Consider the following 27472-nt stretch of genomic DNA (forward strand, 5'->3'; position numbering starts at 1 on the left):
GTGAGAGGGAGAAAGTGAGGGAGGAAAACAGCGAGAGAAGGGGAATGAATATGAATGTCTGCTGCTCAAGGTCATATATGCATTAAAGTAACACGTACATAAAGTCATCGAGGGGACTGCTTCTTATACTAGTTTGCCCCATATGTGTATTTTCCCAAGCCTCTCTATCATGTATATGCTGTATTAGTTTCCTAAGGCTATCATAACAAATTACCACAAACTAGGTGATTTAAAACAGCAAAAACTTATTTTCTTACTATTCAGGAGTCTAGAATTATGAAACCAAAATATGAGCAGGGTTAATCCTTTCTTGAAACTCTGAGAAAGAATCTGTCCCATATCTGTGTCAGAGCTTCTGGTGTTGCTGACATTTTTGGCATTCCTTGGCTTGTAGCTGTATCACCCTGATTTCTTTGTCCTTATTGATATATTCCTTGTATTTCCTCTGTCTTCAAGTTTTTCTTTCCATATAAGAACACTTGTCTTTGGACTTGGTGGTGGTGGTTTAGTCGCTAAATTATATGAGACTCTTTTGATCCCACAGACTGTAGCCCACCCGGCTCCTATGTCCATGGGATTTCCCAGGCAAGGCTAATCCTAATCCAGTATGACGTCATCTTAACTTTAGTACATCTTCGAAGACTATTTCCAAGTAAGGTCACATTCACAGATACTAGAGGTGAGAACTTCAACATATCTCTTTGGGGGACAGAATTCCACCCATAGTATATCTAAGCAGCCATTAAACTAGAGAAGCTAAAGGATTTGTCTAGGGTGCTAAACAGAGTTAATAACAAAGCTAGAGCTAGGAAACAGACGTTACTGAGAATGCAGTGTTTTTTCACATATACCAAGCTGCTTAAAAAATCATCTTCCTCATTCCAGTAGATAAACCTTTAATCTTGATTTTATCTATGTATTCACTCTATATTCTTGGCTAGATTTAGAACATATAAATACATCTTTTGAAATAATGAACTCAGACAAAAATAATGCACAAGTGTGAGTTTGCATGTGTATGTGTGAACATAAATGTGAAGGTGACAAATTGGCAGCTCATGTGCCATTTCCAAGCAGTGAAGAAATCTGTTTTGTCCTGTACAATGTTGTTGTGGAGGTTATTATTATTTTTAATGATTTATGATTTTAGAAAGCAATAGATTTCATATAAAATTCCAAATTTCCAACAACTTCTGAAAAATAATATGATCTGGGAACACTGGGCCCTACTGACCACAATCTGCTAGAGCTGGGGTGTGGATGCCCTTTTTTGAAAAGTGTGCAATCTGTAGTTGGCCACAGTGCCAACCCATCCTCATGGTTTCCCCAGTTCGGTTTACCTCCCTCATGTATGTCACATGCTGGACTTGCTTACATTTCTGTCTGCTTTCCTTGATCTACAGAAAATTAAATTGTCTAGTACTGTACTATAGTTTAATTCAGTGGGATGTCTAGATCAAGAGCAAACATTTTAAGATTTAGTTCATTTCCATTTTACTGTTATATTTCCTTCAACAGGAGAAAAGCTCTTATAAAAATAAAATTCTTGTCAATTTGGCTTTACAAGTAACTTCAAAAGCCCAAGATTAGTTTTTGTTTAAAAAGTCAGTATCTCTAATTTGTAAAATTCCAATAGTGTATACTGAATATCTACCATTGTCTTTATTTTTAATATACTTAGCTTTCAGTGTGTATAATTAAGTGTATGTGTGATATAGGATTAAGTGTATGTGTGATATATAATTAAATGAAAAACAGTATTAAACAGATGCAGTGGAGAAAAAACTGGGTATGAAAGGTAAACATAAGCACTACAGGAGAAGGAGAGAGCCCTGGAAGAATAATGAGGCTTAAATATATAGATATAAAAATGAGGGGGATTAGTTTGTGATAAGATGGGAAACAGATAAACAATAAACAAACAATAATTCACACAAGATGTGCCTTAAAAGCTACCTACAAATGATTTCAATATGCCCACACAGAGAATTGATTCCACAGATTGTGAGGGTAGCTGAAATTAAGCAAAGGTAAAAGAAGGTTTTGAGTCTCACCGGCATCTAGAACTTCAGCACAGTTCTTGATCTTCCCTCAAAAGTCACAGTAAGGGAAAATAAATTGTATTGGTTAAATTAAACACACTGGCTGCAGGGGCTCCATGAAAATAAGCGTAAAGCTAGATTCTGACAGATGAGAAAATTCCTTTCCTGAAGTCTAGCCATCGGAAATGGGAGGGATTGACTGTGAGTAGGGATGTGAGTGGGTTTCCACTGGTAGCTCACTGTTATCAAATCTGCCTGCAATACAGACTTGCAGGATCCTCGGGTTAGATCCCTGGCTCAAATATGTGACTAATCAGGGAATAAAATTACCCCCACAGGGATTTCTCACAAATTTAGTTTAGTAGCTGCTATTCTTCTTCAGAAAGATTTTTCATCATTGTGGGGGGAAGGAGAGGTGGGAGGGAGGTATGAAGGAACATACACAGGTGTTAGTGGTACCCTAGATTTAAGAACACTACCCATTAAAAGCACTGCAGGGATCCCATATTAAAACCTCTCTAGCAGGTGCATCAGTTAGAACTTAAAGTACTATTCTCAAGTACATATTCATGTGCTTTCTCTACTGTGGCTTGACACATTAGTAATTATCATTATTCAGGTAATTTGTAGCCATTAAAAACCAGTCTATATTCTAATTACTGAAAAATTATATACTCATGTGAAAGTAGCCTAATTTTACTTTGCCAAAGATTTTTTTTTCAAGTAGTACAAAACTATATAACATGCTGAGTTTGTTTATTTCTCTTGAAAGTAACTTAGTAAACTTCATGAGAAATTATAGGGCTTTTTCTATATGAAATTTCTAGTATTTTTTTTCCATTCTATAGCTGAGTCCAAAGACCCAGACTTATTTTATTTCCTTGCATTTAAAAACTCCTCTAAATTATTTTGTTGAAAATGAGGTTTACATAGTGGCATGTTCAATAACTATTCATCAACTTTTGTTACTAAGAAACCATGTTGATTCATACAAAGGAAACCAGCTAGACATTTAGCCACAAACCAAATAACAGTGTTGTATTTACTATTAAAATAAATAAGTTGTAAACTAAACAATAGCATTCCAATTATGCCACAGTGATACTGTCATTAAGTAGAGGAATTCACTATTAGTCTGAAATTTAGTTGAGAATATCATTTAATCTAATCTCTCCCTAGTAATACCATTATTTCAGTAGGAAAAAATGGCTTTCAATTTCACCACTTGTATCACAGCAAATAGAAAATCCCTCAAAATGATAAATCTTATTGCTCTTTTAAATTATCTACCATCTTTAGTGGAAAGGTATTTAATACATATCAACTCATATATTCCTTCATTATTACCATACAATTCTTCTCAATCACATATTTGTAAAGCTAAAACCCTCTTCCAAATTGATATCAGTCTTGGAGTTCATGGGTATCTCAAAACCTCCACATTGCCTTAATGTTAATTGAGAAAGTAGGTGTTTACACTGATCTCCTAATGTTAAAGCACAAGCTATGATTGCAGCAATAAACAGAGAGTGTCTCTATATTCATTTCTCAGTCAAAAAAAAAAAATCTTATCACTTATTTTCATTTATTTTTAGTGTAGAGCAAGCTTCCAAGTTAGGATGCTCATTAATATTTAATACCTTATGGAAATATATTTGTTTATGGTGATCACGCATTTCCATTTTCATTGTTGCAAAATGTTTACCAGTTTATGATATGAGATATTATTTATGTTTCCATATTTGGGTTGTTAGGAATTCTCCCAATCAGACATAAGCATAAACAACCACCTTGATTTCACAATTATCTCATTTGTTCTGAGTAGTAGAAAGGAGCAGAAGTTAAAATCCTTCACACAGTACTGTAGCCTAAAATTGGTAGATACCCCTAGGTGATTGGAGAGGAATTAATCCTAGTTTCCACCTTTCTTAAAAAAAAAAAAAAAAGGTACTAGATTCTTCTGACAAATGTTGAAAGTGTCAATCACTTAGTACTGTCTGACTCTCTGGGACCCTGGACTGTAGTCTACCATTCCCTTCTTCAAGGGATCTTCCCGATTCAGTGATCTAACCGGCATTTTCTGTTTGGAAGGCAGATATTTTTACTGTCTGAACCACAGGGGAAGCCCCTACAAATATTAAATTGCCTCATATTTATTTCAATAGGAATCATTTTACATCTTACCTACAAACAAAAAAAGAAATAATAACATTAAAAACACCTCATCTGTTTTCATTAAGATACTTTATATATTATTTGCTATTAAGGAAAGATATTACTAATACATTCCAAAGCTGACTGTGTAGTTTCCTGAATTCCTTTTGATGAAACTCTTAAAAAAGGAATGAACATTAATTAGCACCTGTATTGTGTCAAGTAGTGTGCTAGGCATATTCAATCATTTGATGAGAGGCAGTGTAGCGTGGTATTTAAGATCACAGTCTTGAGTTTGAATTCTTCTTTGCTCTTATATTACTAGGTGTGACCTTGACTCATGGTTAACCTCTCTGTGCTTCACTTTTCTCATTGGTAATATGAGTAAAATCCTAGACTCTTTCTGATAGGGTTGCTGTGAGGGATAAACTAAGTTAATGTAAGTAAATACTAGAGCAGTTTGGCATGGAGTAGATACTCAGCATCAGATATTGGCATTATTTTCACCAGATCTAATAAAGTGTCATTATCTTTATTTTACTGATGAGGAAACTAGTGTTCAGAGAGTTGAATCAATTTACATTTGGAGACAACACAGCAAGTCATACTTTAAAGAGCTTTTATCACTAAATTATGTTGTGATTTTTTCTTCCCCATTCTATATACATACTGATAGTTTTCTCTCTGCATACTTACTGAAGGAAAGAGATCTTTTGTCTGTCCATATCTCTTAGACTAGATACAGTAGTTGCTTTAAATCTGGTAACTGCAAAGGAGATTATTGCAACACATAATTTGTTGCCTCACAGTTTAGATTGTGTGTGTGTGAGGGGTAGGCACATAGGACTTCTTGTTTTAAAACTTATACATGAAGAATAATAATTTTAATATATCTTTGAACTAGAAAATCACAATAGATGGCCTGTGGAAAACTACAATCCAGTGGAAACACTGTGTAGACCAACTAAAGATAAGATCCAAATTCACAAAGGAAAAATGAAAGAGACTAAATAATTAATCAGGTCTTACACACTGGTGGCAATCAATGGGTTTTAAGAGTCCAGGTAAAAGATAGGACTTTGACTCTTAAGAGAGCCTCTAGAAATCTGCTAGCATCATCAGATTTACTGAGGAACCTACACAGATCTTAAGGGTATCGTGGAACCTTTTTAGATTCAATTCTTATAAATTAGCTGTCCCTTCTACTTACTTTTGTAGTAAGCTTTACCTCTATAAGAGACATATGTAGGCACACCTTATATACTATTTGTTCTAGAACTTATTGACAAGTTTTTAAAAATACCCTAAGTTAGGTAGAGTGTATTTGTGGTCCAAATTCACTTAATGACTGATTAACCTTAGATAAGGTATTTTTCTGAGACTTAGTTTTACATTATTTAATAATTCACTTAAAAAAAATCATGTTAGCAGTTATTAGTTCATTACATTCCCAAAGTAGTCCTGTGGAATAAATGGCACTCACTAGTACCCATACTTTACATTCAAGGAATCTGGATTTCAGAGAAGTGACTTCCATCGGGTCAGAGAGAACAGAATGGGCTTGGAACTAATAGAAAAAAGCTAGCATTTATTCAACACAGTTCTAAACTATTTTATATCTATTTATTAATTTAACCTCCACAACAACAAATAGATAAATTGGGAACTGTTAACATATCCATTTTACAGATGATGTGACTGAGGCATTGCAAGATTAAGCATTTTACTTAAGGTCACAGCTGCTACCTGGCAGAGATGAAATTCAAGCCCAGACAACCTGATTCTAGTTCCCACACATTTAATTACTTGACCACACTGCCTTTCTGAAGCCAATAAAAATAATACAATTTATTCCTGTATCCAAGTTATTTAGACTCTTAGACAAGCAGTGAAAGTATAAATAGGCTTATCAAAAGGAATGAGTTCTGGTTTCTTTGGCAGGAAATGGATATTAGATTTGGAATGTATATTATTTTAGTACTCCTGAATTTGTCTACGTTTTACAGTTTTGCTGTATAGGGCCGAGATGCAGAAAATAGTCCTACCTTAACAATATTTAAGGCTGAAGCTATTAGGCTTGTGGTACTGAAATAAATATGTCTGCTTTTTCTGCTCTAAAACTAACCCAGACTAGGAATATAATAGGGTTAGAAATTTAAATGTCCATAGGACTCAAACTATAATTAAGCCACACACCTCAGACTTCTCTACCACCTATTTTGCAAGCTTCCTTTAGATTTAACTCCTTTGTTACCAAACTCAGCAATGCCTACTGGGCATGCCCAGTGATATGGTCAGTGCCTTGTATCAGGTTTCACTTCCTCCAGGTTTTACCAGCTGCAAAAGGAAGGAGGAGACAGAGCGAAGAGTTAAACAAGAACAGAACTTGGTTCAGCTCCGGATGTCCATGGCCAGGGCAGAGCACAGAAAGCTGGGGGAGGAGAAGGGATGAGGAGACGCTACCACCAAAGTACCTTGTCCAGTAGATGAGTCTGGGCTCTTAAACTGGCACGTTAACTGGGTGGGTCCCTTTTGCATCTTTTTGGCAAAGCTTGGGCAGATCGTGACGATCTGAAGTGATCACTCATCCCGGGGCCACTGTAAGGGGTGGGGCAGGGACTGTGGATCTGGGGGAATGCCAGCGACTGTGTGAACCTTGCCTGTCTCTGTATTCCTCGAAGAGCTGCAGCTTTTCTAGGGTTCCAAGCAAGAGATCAAAGTGCACAAGTAAAGCGAGAGCTCATCTTAATCACCGACTCCTTGGCCCCTTCCTTTAGGCCCTGGAACCAACCCTCTCAGATACCGTTGCCCAATCACGACAAAACCCCGGAGAAGTGGAATCTCCACACAGCTTTCCGTGGGTCTAGCAGGGGCCTGGGCATGCTCAGTAGGCTACGTGTTTCTCTCTCTCTTTTTTTCCCCTCTCTCTCTCCCTCTCTCTCCCTCTCCCGCTCTCTCCTCTTCCTCTTTTTCTATATCCACCTCCCCTCTCTCTCATGGGGGAGGGTGGGTGGTGACAAGTTAGAAGCACTTGCGTTAGGTCCCCGCCCCCAGGATCGGGCTCCCCCGGCAAGAGGACGAAGCAAAGGCAGAAACACACCTCACTGCGCAGCATCCCCACCGGGAGGGGCTGCGCCCGGCGGGCTGAGCCCACCAGTATCCCAGTCTGGGGACGGCCCGCCGCTCTCCATGGTACTGCGGAGAGCTCAGCTCCGCCCTTCTCTTTCAGAAGGACAGCACCCAACGTCACGTAACCCAGCCTTCCCGGGCTCCGCGACCGCCTCCTCCTTCCCAGCTCTTTCCCTCTCCTCCTCCTTCTGCTCCCCTCCTTTGCCTGTTCTCCCCTCCCGCACTCCTGGAGATAGACGCTCAAGCCTGACGCCTCTCTAAAGGCAGCAGCAGTCGCCTTATCCACAGACCTCAGGAAATTCGCTTTGACCGTTGCATGCCTCAAGCTCTGGCTCGAGTTAAGGGGGAATAACCGGGCAGGTAAAGAAGCTCAATTTGTGTTGGGGGGGGGAGGGGATGGGGCGAGGCTAGCTGGAGAAGGATATGTTTCCCCATTGTAATTGAGCCAGGATCTGCCACAAATGAACAGGGAAGGATGGGTGGTGGGAGGGTGGAGGAGTATAGATCTTGGTTGTTTTGCATGAAGCTTTTTAAATAGTGGCAAGAAGATGAGATGGTGGAGCTGGGGTAGTAACTTGAAGACTGAATGCAGTGATTTATTAGCAGAAAAAGAAAACGGGCAAGTTAGAAACCAAAGCAATAACATACATCTAGAGCTACATCTTTCTTTCCCTTCCCCATCAGCCCCATGCTGTGCCTATCCTTAATTTGTGCAGTCGACTCCAGGCTCCAAGAAACTGCACTGGTATTAGAGATGGGGCTTAGAGACTGGGCGGGAAAGCCAGGGAGAATTTTGGGTGTGCATTGGTATTAAGGGACTTTGAAATATCCAGGGAGAAATGATAGGCGCTTCTAAAAATCCTCTCAAACATTTCAGGTTCTTTATTATGATACATTGAATGATGCATGGAAAGGTGTGTGCATGTTTGTGCGTGTGTGTGTTACCATAAACATATTAAAATAAATGCAACTGCAGCCCATGAGCATACTGTATCGATCCTTCCAGTGGCTTGGGAATGAATTTGATTCTAGAAATGAAAGAAAAGATTAATGAGGCTGTTAGTCTGCTTTTGAATTAGAGCGCTTCTTCCTTTGGCTGCAGTGAGGTTGTTTTTCAGATCCTTTTATTTTATCCTCTAATTTGTGAACTCGCCAGGTTTTCCCGGCACCTAAAGAGAATCCTTTTCTCCATATAAATAGAGATACTCTCTCACACACAATGAGCTTCCTCTAAGAACTGGGAGAGTCAGTTGACCTCCCCTGTGGTAAAAATATGTTTTCCTCCCTCTTTTACATTCCTTAAAAAAAAAAAAAAATTGTCAAGATATGCATTGTTGGAGGAGGGCAAGAGAGCGGTGTAAAGAAAGGTTTTATGATCTATGGAATGTCAATTAATAAAACAATTGATTCCAACTGACTAACAAAAAAAAATGATTTTCTAACACAGGAGCTTGTAAATGGTTTCAAAGCACTTACTCTTGATCTTGAAATTTCAGGTTTATTTCACAATGACTGAAAATTTCACAGATTTCTGAGTCCACTTAAAAAATGAAAGTCTTCTGAATAATATGTCTTTTAGAATGATTTTTAAGAGCACTTTTCTTTGGGTTTGGAGCAGGAGTAGACAAGATATGGCTGGTGATTACTCATGGTGTGGCATGTATCAGCCGTAATAAGCAACTGAGATTTTAAAGTCCCTTTGCTAGTGGGCAGTGTGTGTAGTGTGTTGTGTGTGTGCTGAAAGAGAGAGAACCGGTCATCAATTTCATCTGGGGAGGAACTTGAAGTGGGATCCCCTAGCTTGGTGGCTCTCAGATGACACCTGTAGGGATTGCTCTGTATTGAAGACAAATGTTCTCGGTTCCCTTCATGGAGGAGCAGCAGCACAATGCGGAGCCATAAATTACTGCTAGTTTCAGCTTGTAGGGAAAAAAGTGTTAATTGGATAGTGAGTTTCTGTGTCTAGGCAATAAACTGGTGTCTGTGCCTGTGTGTGTTGTGTGTGTAAGTGTTGGGCGGGGGGAGATAGTGAGAAATGGAAATGGTGAAGGAAATACATATATTTTCTTAGCTGGACCAGATGATACATTGTGATTCTCTTGGTTAAAATATGAGAGTAATTTTTGGTTAAAAAAAAAAACACTGAAAAAGAATTCACTATATATGAGTTCTATACCATTACAAGAACCTGTCAAATTAGAGTTGAATAAAGAGAGATGATTTAATAGTTTAGTGAGTAATTCAAAGATATGATTTTAAATGTGAGCTTCCTCGAGCCATAGCAGCTAAGGTGACATAGTAGCTATTCTAACCACACAAATTCTAAGAGCTGACAGCCAGAAAGGACTTGAAGAGGAGTTAAGATTACTGCACTCTTAGGCAAAATATTAAATACTTGACTTTAGAGGAGTTAATATTATGGCAGTTGAGACACAAATGCTGCCGAAAACAGACATCTGACTTCAGTGAGGTATTTTCTCCTATAATGAATGATTCCATCAATAAAAAGGAAGAAAATACTCATTTGAAATTTAAGAATCCCAAGAAACCATCAGTGTTCTTCTCTCTCTGAGAAAAATAAGAGTAGGTATGCTACACAAATCCATGCTGGGAGCTTCCAGTCAACAGTTTGGTATGCTTCGCCTGTTGTAAAATTAGCTATTAACTGAGATTTAAATAGGCTGTATTTTTATTGTCCATATAACCAGTGCACATATAAGCAGAAGTTTCTAACAGAGTCTTTCTCCCCCCTCTCCTTTTCATATATTTTAAACTTTCTCAGAAACATTAAAATATAACATTAACCAAAATTTCTATTTAAAAGGAAAACCTTGGGAGGGTTACCTATGAATGGTTATAATAAACTACAAGGGTGTAGTGGTGGCTGATTATAAGAGTGTGATATTAACTATTAGGAGACATTAGTTCTTCTTACTTATAGATCAGGACAAATAAGTTCTTTCCAATAAGGTTAACTTTGACTTGCTAATAACAGCAATTATATACCTGATTTCTGGGTTGAATAATGATTATATGATACTCAGACTTTAGAACTTAATTTTTATTTTAATTCTCTGCAGATTTCTGGCTCCTTATAAAAAGACAAAATAAATCCAAAACGCATCACCAACACACGACCAATTGATAACACTGGCATGTTAGCTTGGCCTTGCAGAGACGGAGAGGAGAGAAGAGGAGCTGGTGTATTTTCCACCTCTAACAGCTTCTGGCTATTTCACAGCTTCTGTGTTTGAACCCTACTGCTGAGGAGGGAAAAAAAGAAGTAAAACCCAGCCCCTGAGGCCATGTGCAAGGAATTCTGCTTTGGCTACAGTGGTACTGGAAGTCTATGATAATGGCAGAAGACGCAGGCCTTTGAAGCTACTCGGGTTAATAAGTGGTGCCTTATTGGTTTGGACACTGCATCTGGAGGAGAAACACCTGAGGTGTTACCAAGCATTCAAGGATCCTGGTTCTTTGCCGGCATCTTACTTCCCCGGAAAGTGTTTGCTTTTTACCTGACTCTAACCATTTCCCTTTTGCCTGGTACCACTGCTGATACCTGGCAGACAATGGTATTTGAAGAGTGAAGTATCTGCCGACCCCACCGATGCCCTTGGACTAGTTCATCGGACTCAAATGGATGTGTGATTTCCCTTGATTTTCTGTTGACACCTTTTTCCAGAACGTTGCTTCCAAAGTGTATCCTCCCTTTGGTCTAGAAGTTCTGTGGCTGCCCTGTGCTGCTGGGGTCTACATTTTCCAGTTGGGAGGGGACTATAGGGAGAGAGGGAGGGGTTGCTGGAAGAAGAAGAAGAAAAAAAGAGCTAGGTAAAGGAGGCGACATCCCTCCCACTCCTGCCTGTCCCCTTACCCGACTTCTTTCCGGACCCCGATTTCTGCATCACGGTGTCCAAGATCATTTTGACCCTGTCGGCCCCGGCACCCCCCCGCCGCACCCCAGCCCCGAGCATGGGGACGGCGCTTCTCCAGCGCGGGGGCTGCTTTCTCCTGTGCCTCTCGCTGCTGCTCCTGGGCTGCTGGGCGGAGCTGGGCAGCGGGCTGGAGTTCCCGGGTGCTGAGGGCCAGTGGACGCGCTTCCCCAAGTGGAACGCCTGCTGCGAGAGCGAGATGAGCTTCCAGCTGAAGACGCGCAGCGCCCGCGGCCTAGTGCTCTACTTCGACGACGAGGGCTTCTGCGACTTCCTGGAGCTCATCCTAACGCGCGGCGGCCGCCTGCAGCTCAGCTTCTCCATCTTCTGCGCCGAGCCCGCCACGCTCCTGACGGACACGCCGGTCAACGACGGCGCGTGGCACAACGTGCGGATCCGCCGGCAGTTCCGCAACACCACGCTCTTCATCGACCAGGTGGAGGCCAAGTGGGTGGAGGTCAAGTCCAAGCGCCGGGATATGACGGTGTTCAGCGGCCTTTTCGTCGGGGGGCTTCCCCCAGAACTGCGCGCCGCGGCGCTCAAGCTCACGCTGGCCTCCGTGCGGGAGCGAGAGCCCTTCAAAGGCTGGATCCGCGACGTGCGGGTCAACTCCTCTCTGGCCCTGCCGGTGGACAGCGGCGAGGTCAAGCTGGACGACGAGCCGCCCAACAGCGGCGGCGGGAGCCCGTGCGAAGCAGGCGAGGAGGGCGAGGGCGGGGTGTGCCTCAACGGGGGCGTGTGTTCCGTAGTGGACGACCAGGCGGTGTGCGACTGCTCGCGAACCGGCTTCCGTGGCAAGGACTGCAGCCAAGGTAAGGCCCGATGACGCTGGAGCCCTGGGGCCTTGGCCTGGGCAGGGTACGGGGAGGAAGGGCGAGGCAGGTTGGGGCCTGTGCATGCGGGCTTCCTTCTCTGGAGAGCTTGTGTCGCGTAGGGTCCAGGTGAAAACCTGTTTCGGGCCTCTCCCTCTTCTCACCTCCCACAGCCCCTCCCGTGGCCTCTTGGAAAAGGTTGAGCATTCCCCATTTCCAGGTTCAGCTTCCTCCCGGGAGCCCTTTCCACTAGTACTACTTCCTTCCAAGTGGGAAGTAAAATGACCTCCCTTCTTCAGTCCTCAGGTTCTTTGCCAAGCCGTTCCCTCTCTTCGCTGGATTGGGGCCCACCAGAACAAAAAATGTGCTTTTCCTCTGTCACCACTGTCTGTAATACACAGATTTCCCCCGTACGATGCAGATTGGGCATACGTTTGGTGAAAAATGAAGTCAGGAGAAATTGACCATGGTTGAGAATCCCCACATAGTTGGTGATGGGCAAGGGAGAGAGGATTCATAGACACAGCTGTGCCTTTTATGAGTAGAGTGGCCAGTCCTGCCCCTGTGGGGAAAGGGGGTGGGGGGCGGAGTAGGGCAGGACTTGTGCAAAATTTCTTGATTAGGAGGAGGGTTCTTGGAATTAATGGTAGTTTCTCTGGCTATGTCCAACATTTGTTGGTTTAATCAAATTGTTTCTGTGGTTTCTTGAAGTGGGAGAGAGGTCAGCTCATGTTTAGAAGTGTTAGAGATTAAATAGCATATTTCTCAATCAGATGACTTGGGAAGGTAAATAGTAGAGAGATTTAGACTTTGGACTGGGAAGCTTCTGCAGGCTAATAAACAGGGGATGCATATGAAGCATTGCATGAAATTTTCCAAGGATATTCAGCTAAATATATTTATCTGAGTAGTGGAGGCCAAGCTGTTGTTCTTAGGGATTGAAACTGTGGAATTAAAAAAAAAACAACAACCAACAAACACAAAAACCCTCATACCTCTAAGTTTAATTTTCTCCCTTATATACATAACATTCAGTCATTGGTGTGTTCTTCCAATGTTGCTACATAACAATGACCAAGGAAAAATATTGTTGTATAAATACAGGAAAGACTGTGAACAAAAAGTGAATAATATGAAAAAGAAATATGAATGTATCTGTGGCTGAGCAGGAAAGATGTCAGGGTTTAAAGTAGATAGCTTTCGGGTCAGATCAAGTCAATCAATGACATATGGATAAATGGCATTTATGGCTGTTTTTTAAAGGTGAATTAGTAAATCTTATTTTGAAAGCTTTAGAGACAAAAACTCTATGTATGGCTGCATTTTATTGTATAATATCTTCTGGACATGTTTTGTTTTTTTTTTTTATTGCTGACACTGCTAAGGGGAACTAGCCCTTGTAAATCTTACTAGACTTGGCAGTTCTCTCTTACCTGACTTTAAGAGAAATGAAGACTTGATAAAATTTGTAATTGTTTAAACAACAGAAAGGGTGAAAAAAATCTAGTCATTAGGAGAGTTCTGCAGCCTTCATGGTTTTATGAAAAAAGAGTAAGGTGTGATTTTACTGCTTTCTGCCTCCATGAAGGTTTTTGTTTTCATGTATTTTGGCTTAAATAATTATAGAGGACTGTGTATCCCATGGCCTATACTACACTTAAGCTTGATTGGTAAATTTCCATGGATTTAACATCAGGTTTTATAGTTATGCTTTATGAAAAATGAAACAGTATATGCTTTTTTCTCTGCCAAATCTAACTTGATTGTAAGCCATGAATAAGTTAGCTACATTTGATGATTTGCTATAGTATAAATTGAAGTTGCGTACCTCTGCACTGATACATAGAAATAAATAAAAGATGGGCATTATTTTATGGGACACATTGCTCTAAATATCCCAATGCTGCTTTAAAATACAAAGCAGACAATTTAAGGAAGAACACATGAAATATAACTTCCTTTCTTAAATTAGGAAACAAATATGACACAATGACAGCTTGTTCTGTGTAGGAGGGTGTTTTAAATGAAAATTTTTATTTTTCTGTGCATTTTTAACATAGGAATCCAGGGATGTGCATAATCAGGAACAGTTAAGAGTGGAGAAGGCATGGCAAAAGTAATATTTTGAGAGAAGCAGAATTACATATCTCTGAAATGGAAAATGGAGTGATAAAGGCAGAGTCAGTCTCCCTAGAATGATTGGCTCCATTTTGCTTATTTTCTCTGTTTCATGTGTGTCAAGTGACTATTAAATAATTAATTGAGAATGGATGCCTCTCCCAACACCAATCATGTATTGATGGCTAGGGATAGATGATTTGTATTCAGATGAAATATAAACAAAGCCCTGCCTGTAGCCAGTATTTACACTGATTGCCACATTTAAAAAAACATGGTGATTTAAAAACAAACCCATAAGCGTTTTGAGAAAATTTGGAAAAAAAGATTAACAACAAACATTAAATAATTTTCAAATTATATCTGGTCCCAACTACAATTTTTTTAACTTGATAAAAAGTCTAATATCTTAGTTGCCTTTGTATTCCAAATACAATAAGAATTATTAAAAAGAAAATTTAGGAATATTCCCTTCTTTCTAGAGTGCCTTTAAAAACCTTCTGTACCTATGGATTTCTAGAATATCTTCATTTAATGAGCTCACTTTTATCCTTACTCATTTGTTCAGATAGCCTGACAAGTTTTATTTATTTATTCATGTGGTGATGGAAAGAGAAAACAGAAAGGTTACGTGTCATGATCAGGTTAGTGGAAGAGCCTGGGACCAACCTTCTTACTCTCAAGCCCTGTATTTATCATGACTATTGAATACGCTTTCCATTTTATTAGATTTGATCATTTTTTTAGGTCCAAGTGGTTATTCAAGAGAATACATACACACACACACACACACACACACACACACACACACACACAGAACTAATGTATATGATGGATACTTACGGGATACATAGCTTTTTCAGTGAATCTTACCCATCTAAGTGTCCTGGGATCATTATTATTTAATAAGTTTCTACTTAAGATCACTAATAGTTTCCTAGCAGCTTGAAAGAACTAGTGAATTCTGTGGCCACCCAGTTAAAAATGAGAGTAAAAAGCTGATCAATGAGAACTTAGCTTATACATTTCATTATTTCCAAGTCCAGATTTTATGCATTTTAGGGCCACTTATATGAAAATGTCATACTAGACTGAGTATCAATTTTATTCACTTCCCCTGTTTAAATAGCCTGAAACACAAGTGGCTTGTGATGGCTGATTGCTTAATATTACTAAACATGACAGTGTGATAGATATCACTTAATGAAGCCTCTGCTTTCTATGACTTTATGAATGTTGCCAGATAGACAACCATATTCACTCATTCATTCATTTTTCTCTTTATCCAACAAGTATTATGTGCTTTGCATGTGCCTGAATCATAGGCCTAAGCGATACAACTGTGAGTAAACTCTTAGAAACAGTTCCTACTTTCATAGGAAGGTAAAAGCCTCACATTCCAGTGAGGAGGCTCAGTAATTGAAAAAGTAAACACATGAAAACTTTAAACAATAGTATATATTTTGAAGGACAAGTATGTTGTACTATGAGAAATTAAAATAGTGTGAACCGAATTAATCAAAAGAAGTTTTCCTGAGGGGTGATACTTAAACAAAAATCTGAGAGATAAGGAATTAGCCAGGTAAAGACACAGGAGAAATGTTAAGTCACGGCCTGGTGTAGGAGCTCACATGGCACATTCAGGAAACTAAGGGAAGGCCCTTGAATGTGGAACTCTTAGTGCAGTAGGGCCAGGTCCTTAGGGCCTTCCAACACAGTGTTAAGAATTTCAGTCTTTGTTGAAAAAATGATGGAAAAGCAATGGAAGGAGTTTAGTGTGGAAGGTTAGGGGGAGGACATCATTATCAAATTTGCATTTCAGAATGATCACTCTGACTATAGTGTAGAGACCAGATTGATAGGAGGCCAGAGAAAAGCATTATTTTCTGTTTGTCACTCAACAACATTTGTTAAGCACACACTGCAAACTGTAGAGACGGAAGCAAGATTCTTTTTCTGAGGAAGTTAGAATCTTTGTAAGTTTGATTCTGTATAGAACTCTGAAGCCACTTGTTTAGAACACTTTGGTTCTACCTGTAAAATGCATTATCTGAACCCTTTATGTGGATTATTATGTGATTTCTTTCAGATATGCCCATTGAATCTGTAGGCTTCTGGAGCCCATTGATAGTGCCCTATTTAACTATATTCCCAAGGACCTTGCTCAACATGCCTTCCTTGTGATTTTATATAGATAGATAGATAGATTTTAGGCTTTGAGTATTTTAACTGCTCCATTAAAGGGAAATAATACATAGATATAATCTTCATAAGGTTAAAAAAATTAAGTAGTTACTGTATAGGTAAGTACTGGACAAAAATGATTCAGAGATTTTTGTCAGAGTTTTGTTTGAAGTCTACCATCAGAGGAAAGGTGGATCACCTGTGCTGAAAAAACTTCAAGGGGTATGGAGAAATTCATAATTTTGATTTAGATGAAATGTTATGAGAAGCTTGTGAAGCATAATAATGAAAGGCATCTGTCTGATCTATCAAAAAAAGCTTATCTGGGCTGTAAAATAGTAATCAAAACTGACCATTTTAGAATGCCACAAATGAAGTGGGATGTGTTAGTTTGTTTAACTATGCTGAGATGCTTTTGTAGTATAAAATATTGAATTACACAGACTGTGGGACCACACTGCCTGGTTTCAGTGGGCTCACTCAAACTTTATTCCTCAATACTGTCATCTGTAAAAATGGTATAATAGTACCTGCTTCAAAGGGCTCTTCTCAAAAGCAAGCTGTTCACTCCATGGAAAGCTCTTAGCACAGTTTCTAGCACATCGTAAATATTCTAAAGTATCCGCTTGTTATTTTTATCACTGTTATCACCGCTACCACTAGAACCACTGCTTCTACTGATACCACTTTCTTCAGGGCTCCTGTCAAGTAAAATTCAAATATATGCGTGCATGCTCAGCTGTGTCCAACTCTGCAACCCCTTAGACTGTAGCCCACCAGGTTTCTTTGTCCAAGACAGTTTTTCAGGCAAGAATACTGGTGTGTGTGTTAGTCGCTCAGTCGTGTCCAGTTCTTTGTGACTCCATGGTCTGTCCATGGAATTCTCCAGGCGAGAATAGTGGAGTGGGTTGCCATCTCCTTCTCCAAAGAATACTGGAGTGGGGTGCCATTTCTTCCTCCAGGAGATCTTCTCCACCCAGGGATCAAACCCTTGTCTCCTGTGTCTCCTGCATCGCAGGCAGATACTTTACCTGCTGAGCCATTGAGTAGGCACTGAAAATTCAAATATGGAACTTTTTTTTTTTATTTAAAAAGAATTTTAATGTAATAACGATCCTTACTTGATTAGCCCTGAAGTTTCAACTTACAAAGAAAAGCAAAGAGTAAACACCGGGAACCTTTATTTCTGTTTTACACAGCTGTGCTCTAATGTTACCCATGTCTGGCTGTAATTCAAAATATTTAAAACATATTCTACTTGAGAAATTTTATTATAATGAAATGAATCTTTAACACAAAAGCATTTGCGAAAAACTATCATTTTCTACATAAATACTTTTATCCATCCTGATCCCTTAGTGAATTTTTATAATATTTATCCTAATTTATAGGTATCTAATGAATCTATCTTATTTATAATTGGTCTTTGAGGTTCATCTGTAAGTTCAAGTTATTTGTCTGTATGTTACAGAGAAGTTAGCTAATATACTTGAACTTTTAAAAATTCAAGAAAGGTTTCTTATAGTTGCATGAACAGATTATATTTTCAGTGTAAAATCATATATACTAGTAACATCATGTTCTAGTTTTGGATAGCATTAAATTAAATTTGATAATTAAATGATTAGTTAAGAGATTTCAGATTGACTACATAAGGACGGGTAGTATATAATATGTCTCTTATTCTTAGCTGCATCCTGAGTACTGGAACCTTGAGCCACACCAGTTTCTGGAAACAGGACTCACATTCCTTATTACTTTCTCAGTGAGCATTTGGTGACTACTCTGTTCGTAGGGCTAACTCCTATAAATATACACTGAAAATTAGGCCTTACTGTAGATATCCAGGTTTTGTTTTGTCATGGAAATGATAAAGCTATTATTAGAAATTGTTAGGCAAACTGTACTTTCAAAAATTGCACAAGTATTTGAGATAATTAGCATAAATCATTTTTGCATTCTAAAGGATTTTAGTTTGTTATGCATCACACTATTATGCAGAGCCCTTTTACTTTTTCCTTGTATACTTCCCTATGATTCTATGGCTCATTTTCTTGCTGTTACTTGGAAGTGTAGAAATTGGTAAGTGTAGTCTTTGCTGAGTAGTAAGTCTTAACATGTCTGAATTAAGTTTTAGGGAGAGAAAAGTTATTTTGGTTAGTTGATTTAGAGCTCTTCAGAAATTGCATGGCTTTTTGGTTTTCACTCTTAAGCATGGATCCCATGCATTTCCACTTGAGTATGGAATGTCTACAGTGCTCTATCAGATTTCCAGCAGTGTTATTGTTTACACAGTGTATGTAAACAGAAGGTGGTGTGGCATCTGAAGAGCTAAATTCCAGATGTGACATTGCTTCTAAGTTCTGATAAAAGTAAAGTAAGGCTGCTGATGTTCTAATTTCAGTTTTCAATACTACACTTTGAGAAACACCTAATCAGACTACTACTGATTGTGAACTCCGGCTAACCTACCTCACAGAAGGTTTGTGAGTAGATAATGGATGTAAAAGTCTCAGAAAAACATGAAACTTTAGAAGTATCCAATGGCAGTAGGGTAGTGGCTCTAGGATGTTATGGATGTGAATAGTGAAAATGTTAAACTTGTTTCTGTAAATGTACTTTGAAGTCATTTTCTATGAATTTTACATTGTTTACACCCAATAGTAGGTCTGAGATTTCGTAGAGTTCTCTTAGTACATATTGACACATTAATATAGACAAACTGCTTAAAGAGCTCAAGATCTCCTTATTCCTCCTATGTAAAATCCAAACAAATGGAATTAGTAACATAAGGTAGCAACTGTATGAGTATATATCATATGATTATATTTATGTGAAGTTCAAAACAGACACAACTAAATCTGCTGTAATAGAGGTCAGAATAGGGATTCCCTTTCAGTGGTGTTGAGTTAGAAGAGGACACAGTGGAGCCTTTGACATAATCTTGGTGGTGGTTATGTGGGCATATGTATGAGTAAAGATTCACTGAATTATACCCTTAAGATTTATGTTCTTTACTGTATAAGCCCCACCCCACAAAAAAATTCCTTCAGAAGCATTGAAAGGAATGCTTCTCAATGAAAACCAATGCACTGATTATATATTAAAAAAATTGCAAAGGAATCCTTAATGGAAATACATATTTACAAATTTTAGCCCAAGAGTCAGATATTTGCAACATAAGTCCAGTGACCTTTCCAGGAAGCAAGTGTATTTATATATGAATGAACCTAAGAGAAAGGAGAGAGATATTGTTTTAAATTCCTACACAACTTTTAATCTGGTTTCCAATTTCTTGTGCCTTTATATTGGAAATAAAACATAGGGTCTTATTTTACATTTGTATCTATTTGAGTGAAAATCTTACCAATACATTCAAGCAATATAAGTTGAGTCAAGCAACTCAGCTACTGGTATTTTAGGTAATTAATGATGAATGTATTGTAAAAGCTCAATAAATACTTGAATGAGTGGATATTGGAAAAAAATTACTAGTCAAGCTATACTCTCAAAACTATTAATAACATGGTTTCCCCCACCACCACCAAAATATTAGGTATCAGATTATTTCAAAAGGTACACTAGGCCCTCCTACTTTACTGGTGCTATAAGCACCTCTTGAATTTGAGTACAATTTAAAATCATTCTGTTTAGAATCACATTTATTATACTTACTATTTAATGTTTACCAAGTGAAAGGCATTGTGCAGTGTACTTAATCTGTTTTACCATATTTTTTTCCTGCAGCATCCTACTTGATAGATTTTATAAAATGCCCATTGTACAGATGAGTAAACTGTATTAGAAAAACTAGCTTGCCAAAAATTCCATAGCTCAGTGGCAGAGATGAAACTTGAGCCCAGGTGTGTCTTTTGTCCCAGCAGGCAGCTGTATCCATTATATGACAAAACCTGTGTGTCTCACTTAACAGACGGGTGATAACCGCTGAAAATGTGTTCCCTACTTGTCAACGTGGTGCCAATTTGAATGGCTGATTTTTAATAAAGCCTTCAGAGTTGATGATTGTGGCAGACCCTTACATTTAGTGCCATTTCCTAATGTCATGATAACAAAGAATTTGATTAGCTTGTCAGGATTCATCACACTCTGTTTATATAATGCTTGTGTATTTGCTTTTTTTGTTGGCCTTCTATTCATATTATGCTTAACAGGTTGATTCTACTCTGATGCAACCAGAAGTAAAGAACCAATATCTTGCATGTAAAGAATATTACAACTAATTCTTGATCATGTGAATGAAAATACTTAGTTTCAAAAAACAAGGTACACAATTTCCATCTGTTTCAGATTCTAGGAGATACAGTTCATTAAAAGTATCAAAGTCCTTGGTGATTCAGCACAAATGTAAAGACCCAGGCTGGTCCCCTAAGTATACACTTAGTGAGAGTTGCTGAGTTAGAACGTGATTCTGCTGAAGATATATGTGATGGTACACTGGGCACTTAATTGAAATTACATAATGAGAACGTTGTGTCTCTTTTTGGATAAGTGAATTTGGCTTCCCAACACATTGCCTAAAATTGAACTTGGGAGTAGTTCTTGGAGTTAGAAAGATATATTCTCTATGCTGTTTCTGGTATATATGAAACACTATTATTGGAAAGAAGTGGGAAGAAAACAAGACTGACCTGGCAAGACAAAGTGCTGACCTGGACACTTGTCTAGTCACTTGTGCTCAAAACTGTCTGAACTGTATTTAGTAAGACACTGATGCCACATTATGGGAACAAGTGCTGCTTCAAATAGCACTTTCTCAGGTTGATTCCCAGGAGGGATCTGGTGCTTCCAAAGTTAGAAGAGGCACTGCCAAGAAGAACAGTTGCCTCACTAGCATCCTAACGTTAGGAGGGTCCTCCCTTTGTTTAATTATGGACATAATGAATTCTGTGTGGATGGCAATCCATAACAGAAGCAGTACTGATCACAGTTACTGTTGTTTGTTACCTTACAATACCTGGTCTTGTATGTAGAGCCAGCTATACTTGGGTGTTACCCAGACATTGCTAGATTCAGCAGAAAGAACCACTCCAGTCCAGCAGAGGCAAGGAAATTAAAGACTCATGTTTTTCTTCTAAGTAATGATGTCTCTCTACAATTAAGCATGCCTGGACTCTCCTTAGGGAAGAAGCTGGCATGGCAGCATATAAGTATAGCTGCTCTATGGAAGATACTACCTTCCAAATTAAGCTTTTCATCTTGAGTGCAACATTGATTTTTTTCCCCTGCAAACAATGTAATTATTTATTTGAAAGGACTGTATGTGATGCTTAAGGTACTAAATGTTTAATTTTTCCAGATCAAGACATTTTAAAAATAGGAAGTTATATATTGTATTCCATGACCCAATTTCACAATTACATGTATAGGAGGATATATTTATGAACCCATTTTAAAAATTGAATCAATTTTCTGTGAAATAAAGTATTGAGATATTTAAAAATCATGAATCATTTGTTTTTGATATATAAATGTACATGTATATAAACAGAGATATGTATATATAAAAATATGACATGTAAAAGAAAATTACATAATATAAATAGAGAAGGATTTTATTTGAAGTCTTGAAAATCATATGAAAACCCTCAAAAATATATACTGGTTAAACATATCAATAAAATATAATGTTTTTATGATTTAATATAGTCTATATGTTTTCTCATATAGAAAAATACATATATATTTTTCTATAGAAGACCTTAGAAACTTGAAAATTTTATCCTTAAATTATGACAACTGACTTTCTCTGATCGGGCATAATGTTAGAGATTTTTGAGGTTTTTGCAAAATAGCACTTTCATATTATTAACTAAAACCCCAGCTGTTCCTGGAGGTCATATTAAAGACAAAATATATTAAGTCTTGCTCTAAGACTGCTCTGTCAGTTACCAAGAGTAACTAACAATGAAATTTTATTATTATAAAATAATAATAGTTATTATTTAAATATCTATCAGAATGAGCCACAGTTATATTCAAACATATGAAAAAAGTTAAACTAATATTAATAATGACTTTTTAAAAACTTTCATACTTAAGAAAACCAGGGAGTTAAACTTATTTACTGAACTCCTAGTGATTTTCCTATAAGCTAAGACCACCAGAGAAATATTTTGAAACAGCCAGCCAGGTTTTAAAAAGTCAATAATAGCACCAAAACCCTTTACCAGAGTGGGTATCAATCTCTACAAAATTTTGCTTTTAATATTCAAATGAGTCATTTATAAGGTTCAGAACATGCCTCATTGTTTAGTTTTTGTCATTATATGGGTAATTTTTTGACATATGGATTATTAATCTCTTTTCCTTTGGCCTCTTATACTCTGTGGGACCCCATGGACTATAACTTGCCAGACTACTCTGTCCATGAAATTCTGCAAGTAAGAATCCTGGAGTGGGTTGCCATTTCCTTCTCCAGGGGATCTTCCCAACCCAGGAATTGAACCCGGGTCTCCCGCATTCCAGGCAGATTCTTTATCATTTGATCCACCAGGGAAGCCCCTTATACTTTTATTCAGATTAGAACAGTGGGATAAAAATAATATAATAAATAGAATATAGTAAACTATCTTCTTCCACAATTTATATTTTTTTTGCTTCAAATAACATTTAAAGCTTTTTTTGCCCCCCACTTTGGGCTTTATACATTGTTTATCCTTCTTCAGCTCTCTATGTTGATTTCCTTCCTCAAAGTATAGGCAAAGGTAGAGCTTCATGAATTAGAATAATTCTTCATCGGAGATGGCACTTCCCCCTCTCTGATTGTGAGCTGAGAGCTGACCATTTCCCCAGAGGTCGCTGGAAATAAAGAAAAATGATGGGCACATCTTCCTCCTCTAGACTCAGGGTGTTATTCATCTTGGACAAAATCCCTGTTTATATGACACCGAAATTGTTGTGTTTCATCCTAAAACAGAGGTAATGCTGATTTGCATTGGGGCCAGATATTAATTTTGGAGGGTTTTGCACCCATAGGGATGGAGGATGAAAGGACAATGAGGCCTCAGAGAAGCTGTGATGCTTGGAATATGTAATAATAAAAATGAGATAGAAGGCTGAGAAGGAGGAACAGGAGATAGGGAAAGAAGAAGATGATTAGGGAAAAAGGAGTGTTGGAGAAAAGTTTGAGAGACAGTGGAAAACTAATAGAATTTGAAACAATCAGAACATTGTGAACTAGTGACTTAAAATATTACACATCTGGTTAGTGGAGGAAGGGACAAGAATATGCGTTTCTTGACTTTTAGCCCTGGAATTGAGCTGTTGGCAAACACAGGAGGAAGAAAGAGGCAAATATAACCGTATTCTTGCCTACAATTCAGTCACAGAAACTATAATCATCTTTTATCTTTGGCAATGTGTCATTGGTCTCTTTCCTACTAATACCAGTAAGAACAACAAAAACAAGAGCAAAATCGCACATAACTCGTACTCTTTGTCAGGCCCTAATTTAAGCTCTTTACACATATTAATTCATTTACTCTTCCTCACAAACCCATAAGGTAGGTGCTATTTTCTCCATTTTAAAGATGTGAAAACTGAGGCCCACTGGCAATTTGCAAAGCTGGCATTTTAATGAAGGCTGCATGCATGATTCCTGAGGCCATGCCTTGGACTTGTAATTCCTTCTTTTTTAATATTAAAATAATAACTGTGTATCCTTTACATACTCCTTCATGTGTAAGAATCTGCTCTGCGTTTAAAAGATGCCTGAATAAACTAATGCAATTTCATATTTACTCCCCTTCTCTTAGTAGTCCATGTTAAATATTTAAAAACTTTTTCTGGGCAGAATTTCTTTTTTAAATTTAATGAAAATCCTGTTTCTAATGATATAAATTAATTTATTCTTGTTATGTCTTCAGTGGAAATAAAAGAGTCTTGATAGCATTGTATTTTTAAGCCGGAAAAGTAGGCCAGAAAAATTTGAGCTGACAAACAGAAAAAAGTAATTTGGATTAAGAAAAATGGGCAGTGGAAGTCTGGTCCACAGAAGGCTAACCAGTTGAAATGGATATGAATAAGAGTGTGTTGATTGAAGCCCAAGGAAAGAGAAAACCACATTTGCTTGTGATTCTAGTGTAAATATGAGAACAGGCCCGCAGAGGTGGGGCAAATGTCTGTTCCTGGAGATTCTCAACAGTACCTTAGACAGACACCTGCCCTCTTAAACTGCTTGATTTCCCTTCTTCTGGTCAGAGGCCTGGACTAAATAACCTTCAGAATACATTTTTAGCTCATAGATATGTAAATAATTATACTTTTGGGAAAACTTTTAGCATTCAAATCTTCCAAGTATGACAGAATTAGCTCCAAACAACACCCACCTCTAAAAAAGAAAGTCCCCAAACTAACCCCTGCCAAAAAGGAAAAAAGCCAGAAAACCCATTTTAAGAGGGTCTGAAGTTATAATTCACAGATGCATTTGAGTAAAACATAGCGCCGACTGCTACAGAGTATAAATTACTTCCCCAGTTGCCTTAACTTGATGTGCTGTGCATAGGAGTCCCTGGAATCCACTCTAGATGGGCTCTTTGCCCACCTGCTTGCGTTTGCCTTGAGCCACTAGCCCTTGTTGTCCTCTTCACCCAGTGGATTGCCCCAGTTTCATGTTTCCTTCGACGTGGCTGAGTTCAAGTTACAGCTGCTGCCTGTATCTCAACTCACCTTGTACCTCTGTTGTTCATGCTGCCATCTCCATTGCACCCTCCAGGCATGGAATTCACCTCTACCAGTCCTGATGTTTCTGTCTGGCTGACTCACTGCAGCACATTCAAGTGGTATCACTCCCATATCAAACCTTTTATTATGTTATTTCTCTTCCTCTGGGAAATACAGCTTTGGATAAAAGGGGTTTTAGCACTAGTGTGAATTCTTCCTGGAGAAGGATAAGATGAGAAGGCTGAAAAAATAGTCTTTGAGTTAAAAACAAAACAAAGAAAATAAAACCAAAACAACAACTATTCACAACATTAAGAACATTTATTTATGGGTACTGTAGTGTCCTCGGTTTCTTAGTTTAAACAGTTACGCAAACCAGAAATCTAGCTTATCTCTGACTTCTATGTTTTTGTCCATTCATGAATTCATTCATAATTCCTAAACCACTTACTAAGAAGCTATCCTACATAAGACAAGGTGTTAGCTCATACCATCTCAAGAGGTGTTCGCTCACCTTTGTGTTCTCAGTACTTTTGAAGTTTGGCAGCACAATTGAAAGTGTTGAGACCTAAATACAGTATTAAAAAAAAGGAGGTATCAAAAATGTGAATAAGTCTCACTATTAATCATAGTATATGGAGATCTATAATAGAGTGTACGTGTGTACCGTTAGTGATCTTATTAATGATATCCTCAGCTGTGGTAAAAATAAGCCTTTTTGAAAAATGCAACATGTCTATGAAGAGTGAGAAACATGGATCCTTTTTAAAAATTACACTTAATGGATCATTTCACACTCTCAATTAAGTCACCATAATTTCAAATTATTCTAATCATTGGATCTGTTCATATTAAAAGGAAATAGTTTGTGGTACATCGTTAGAAAGTTATAGAGAATATGTAGAAAAAACATTTGATAGCAAATACAAATTTGTTTTTTCTTTGTTTGGCAGCAAGGAAACCTGACTTTTTTTTTTCCTTCCTATGAGACACTCTGTTTGGTCACTACTGGTCTAAGAATTGAAAGGGGAAGAAGTGACATTCTAGTGGAGTAGGCTGGCATAAATGATTTTGTGTGTGCGTGCTAGGTCACTTAAGTCAGGTCTGACTCTCTGCAACCCTGTGGACTGTAGCCCACCAGGCTCCTCTGTCCATGGGATTCTCTAGGCAACAATACAGGATTGGGTTGCCATGCCCTTCTCCAGGGGATCTTCCCCCCCTAGGGATTGAACCCACACCTCTTACATCTCCTGCCTTGACAGGAAGATTCTTTACCACTAGCTCCACCTGGGAAGCCCATAAATGATTTCAATATAATGCATTGAATGCTGTCACAGAGATGAATATCTAGGGCTACCAAGTCAGGAAATAAAGGCACTAATCATGTATCTTGCATGACCAAGTTAAGTTAACTCTATTGATATGCTATTTCAGGCTCTTGTATTCACCCAAAAGGATTGTTTTATAATCTCTTTACCCTTGTTCCAAATCCCAGGCTGTTTTCCATATTCCCCCACCTGAAGCGGTTCTTTACTGCTGCAGTGGTCCTTTAAAAATAATATTTCTCCTTTGACTTAAGGATAAATCACACATTCTTAATTGTGAAAGGTGAGTACTTTTCTAAATATCTCCTGATCCTCCCAGTCTCATTTCTTACCATTTTATCTTAATTGAAACCTTGTGATCTAAGCCAGTCATTATTTGTATTATGACTAATTACTGCATTTATATGTCTCAGGGCCCTTTCTATTGCTATTTTCGTTGGACCAAAAATCTTCTGTCCAGTCTCTCAAGTGAAATTTCACCCATCCTTCACAAATATCTGTGAAGTCCTCCCTGACATCCTCCTGCAGTCCTCCTGCAGGACCAGTGCCGGATTTGCATAGACACTTGATGGCATAGTTAACATGACATTCAACACATTATGTTATAGTTATTTAACATCCCACCTATTTCTTCACGTGATTCTAAGTCTAGGGACATTTATACTTCTTTGTGTTCTGTTATCTATCTATATACATATACATATGCATATATATGTAAGAGCTTGCTAACTGGCTCATCAGTTTCAGTTTCAGTTCAGTTCAGTTGCTCAGTCATGTCTGACTCTTTGCTACCCCATGAATTGCGGTACACCAGGCCTCCCTGTCCATCACTCCCGGAGTTCACCCAAACTCATGTCCATCAAATCAGTGATGCCATCCAGCCAGGAGCTAAACAAAGTTACTAAATTTAGTTATTAATAAGTTCAAGCTATTAAGAAGGGAATATTAAGGATAATGGGTCAAAGAAAGCAAGAAGTTATTTAAAAGAGAAATACAAATGCCCAGTAAATAGGAGGACTTGATCTCAGTAATAAGTAAAGCAATATAAATTAAACTGAAGTATTATTTCTTACCTAGCTAATTGAGAAGATTAA

The 27472-nt window shown here is 38.2% G+C and overlaps 1 protein-coding gene across 17 annotated transcripts in view; it reads left to right on the top strand.

Moving 5' to 3' along the window:
• Positions 1–11198: 11198 nt before the first annotated feature.
• NRXN1 (neurexin 1) overlaps positions 11199–27472 on the top strand; it is a 1215464-nt gene continuing 1199190 nt past the window's right edge. For all 17 annotated transcript variants that reach the window (XM_068971240.1, XM_068971223.1, XM_068971278.1 and 14 more), the window contains exon 1: positions 11199–12069. In XM_068971240.1, coding sequence (XP_068827341.1) covers positions 11298–12069 — 772 coding nt within the window. In that variant the 5' untranslated portion in view covers positions 11199–11297. The remainder of the gene's footprint in view (positions 12070–27472) is intronic.

Source organism: Capricornis sumatraensis, chromosome 1 (genome assembly GCF_032405125.1).
Source record: "Capricornis sumatraensis isolate serow.1 chromosome 1, serow.2, whole genome shotgun sequence".
Lineage (NCBI taxonomy): Eukaryota > Metazoa > Chordata > Mammalia > Artiodactyla > Bovidae > Capricornis > Capricornis sumatraensis.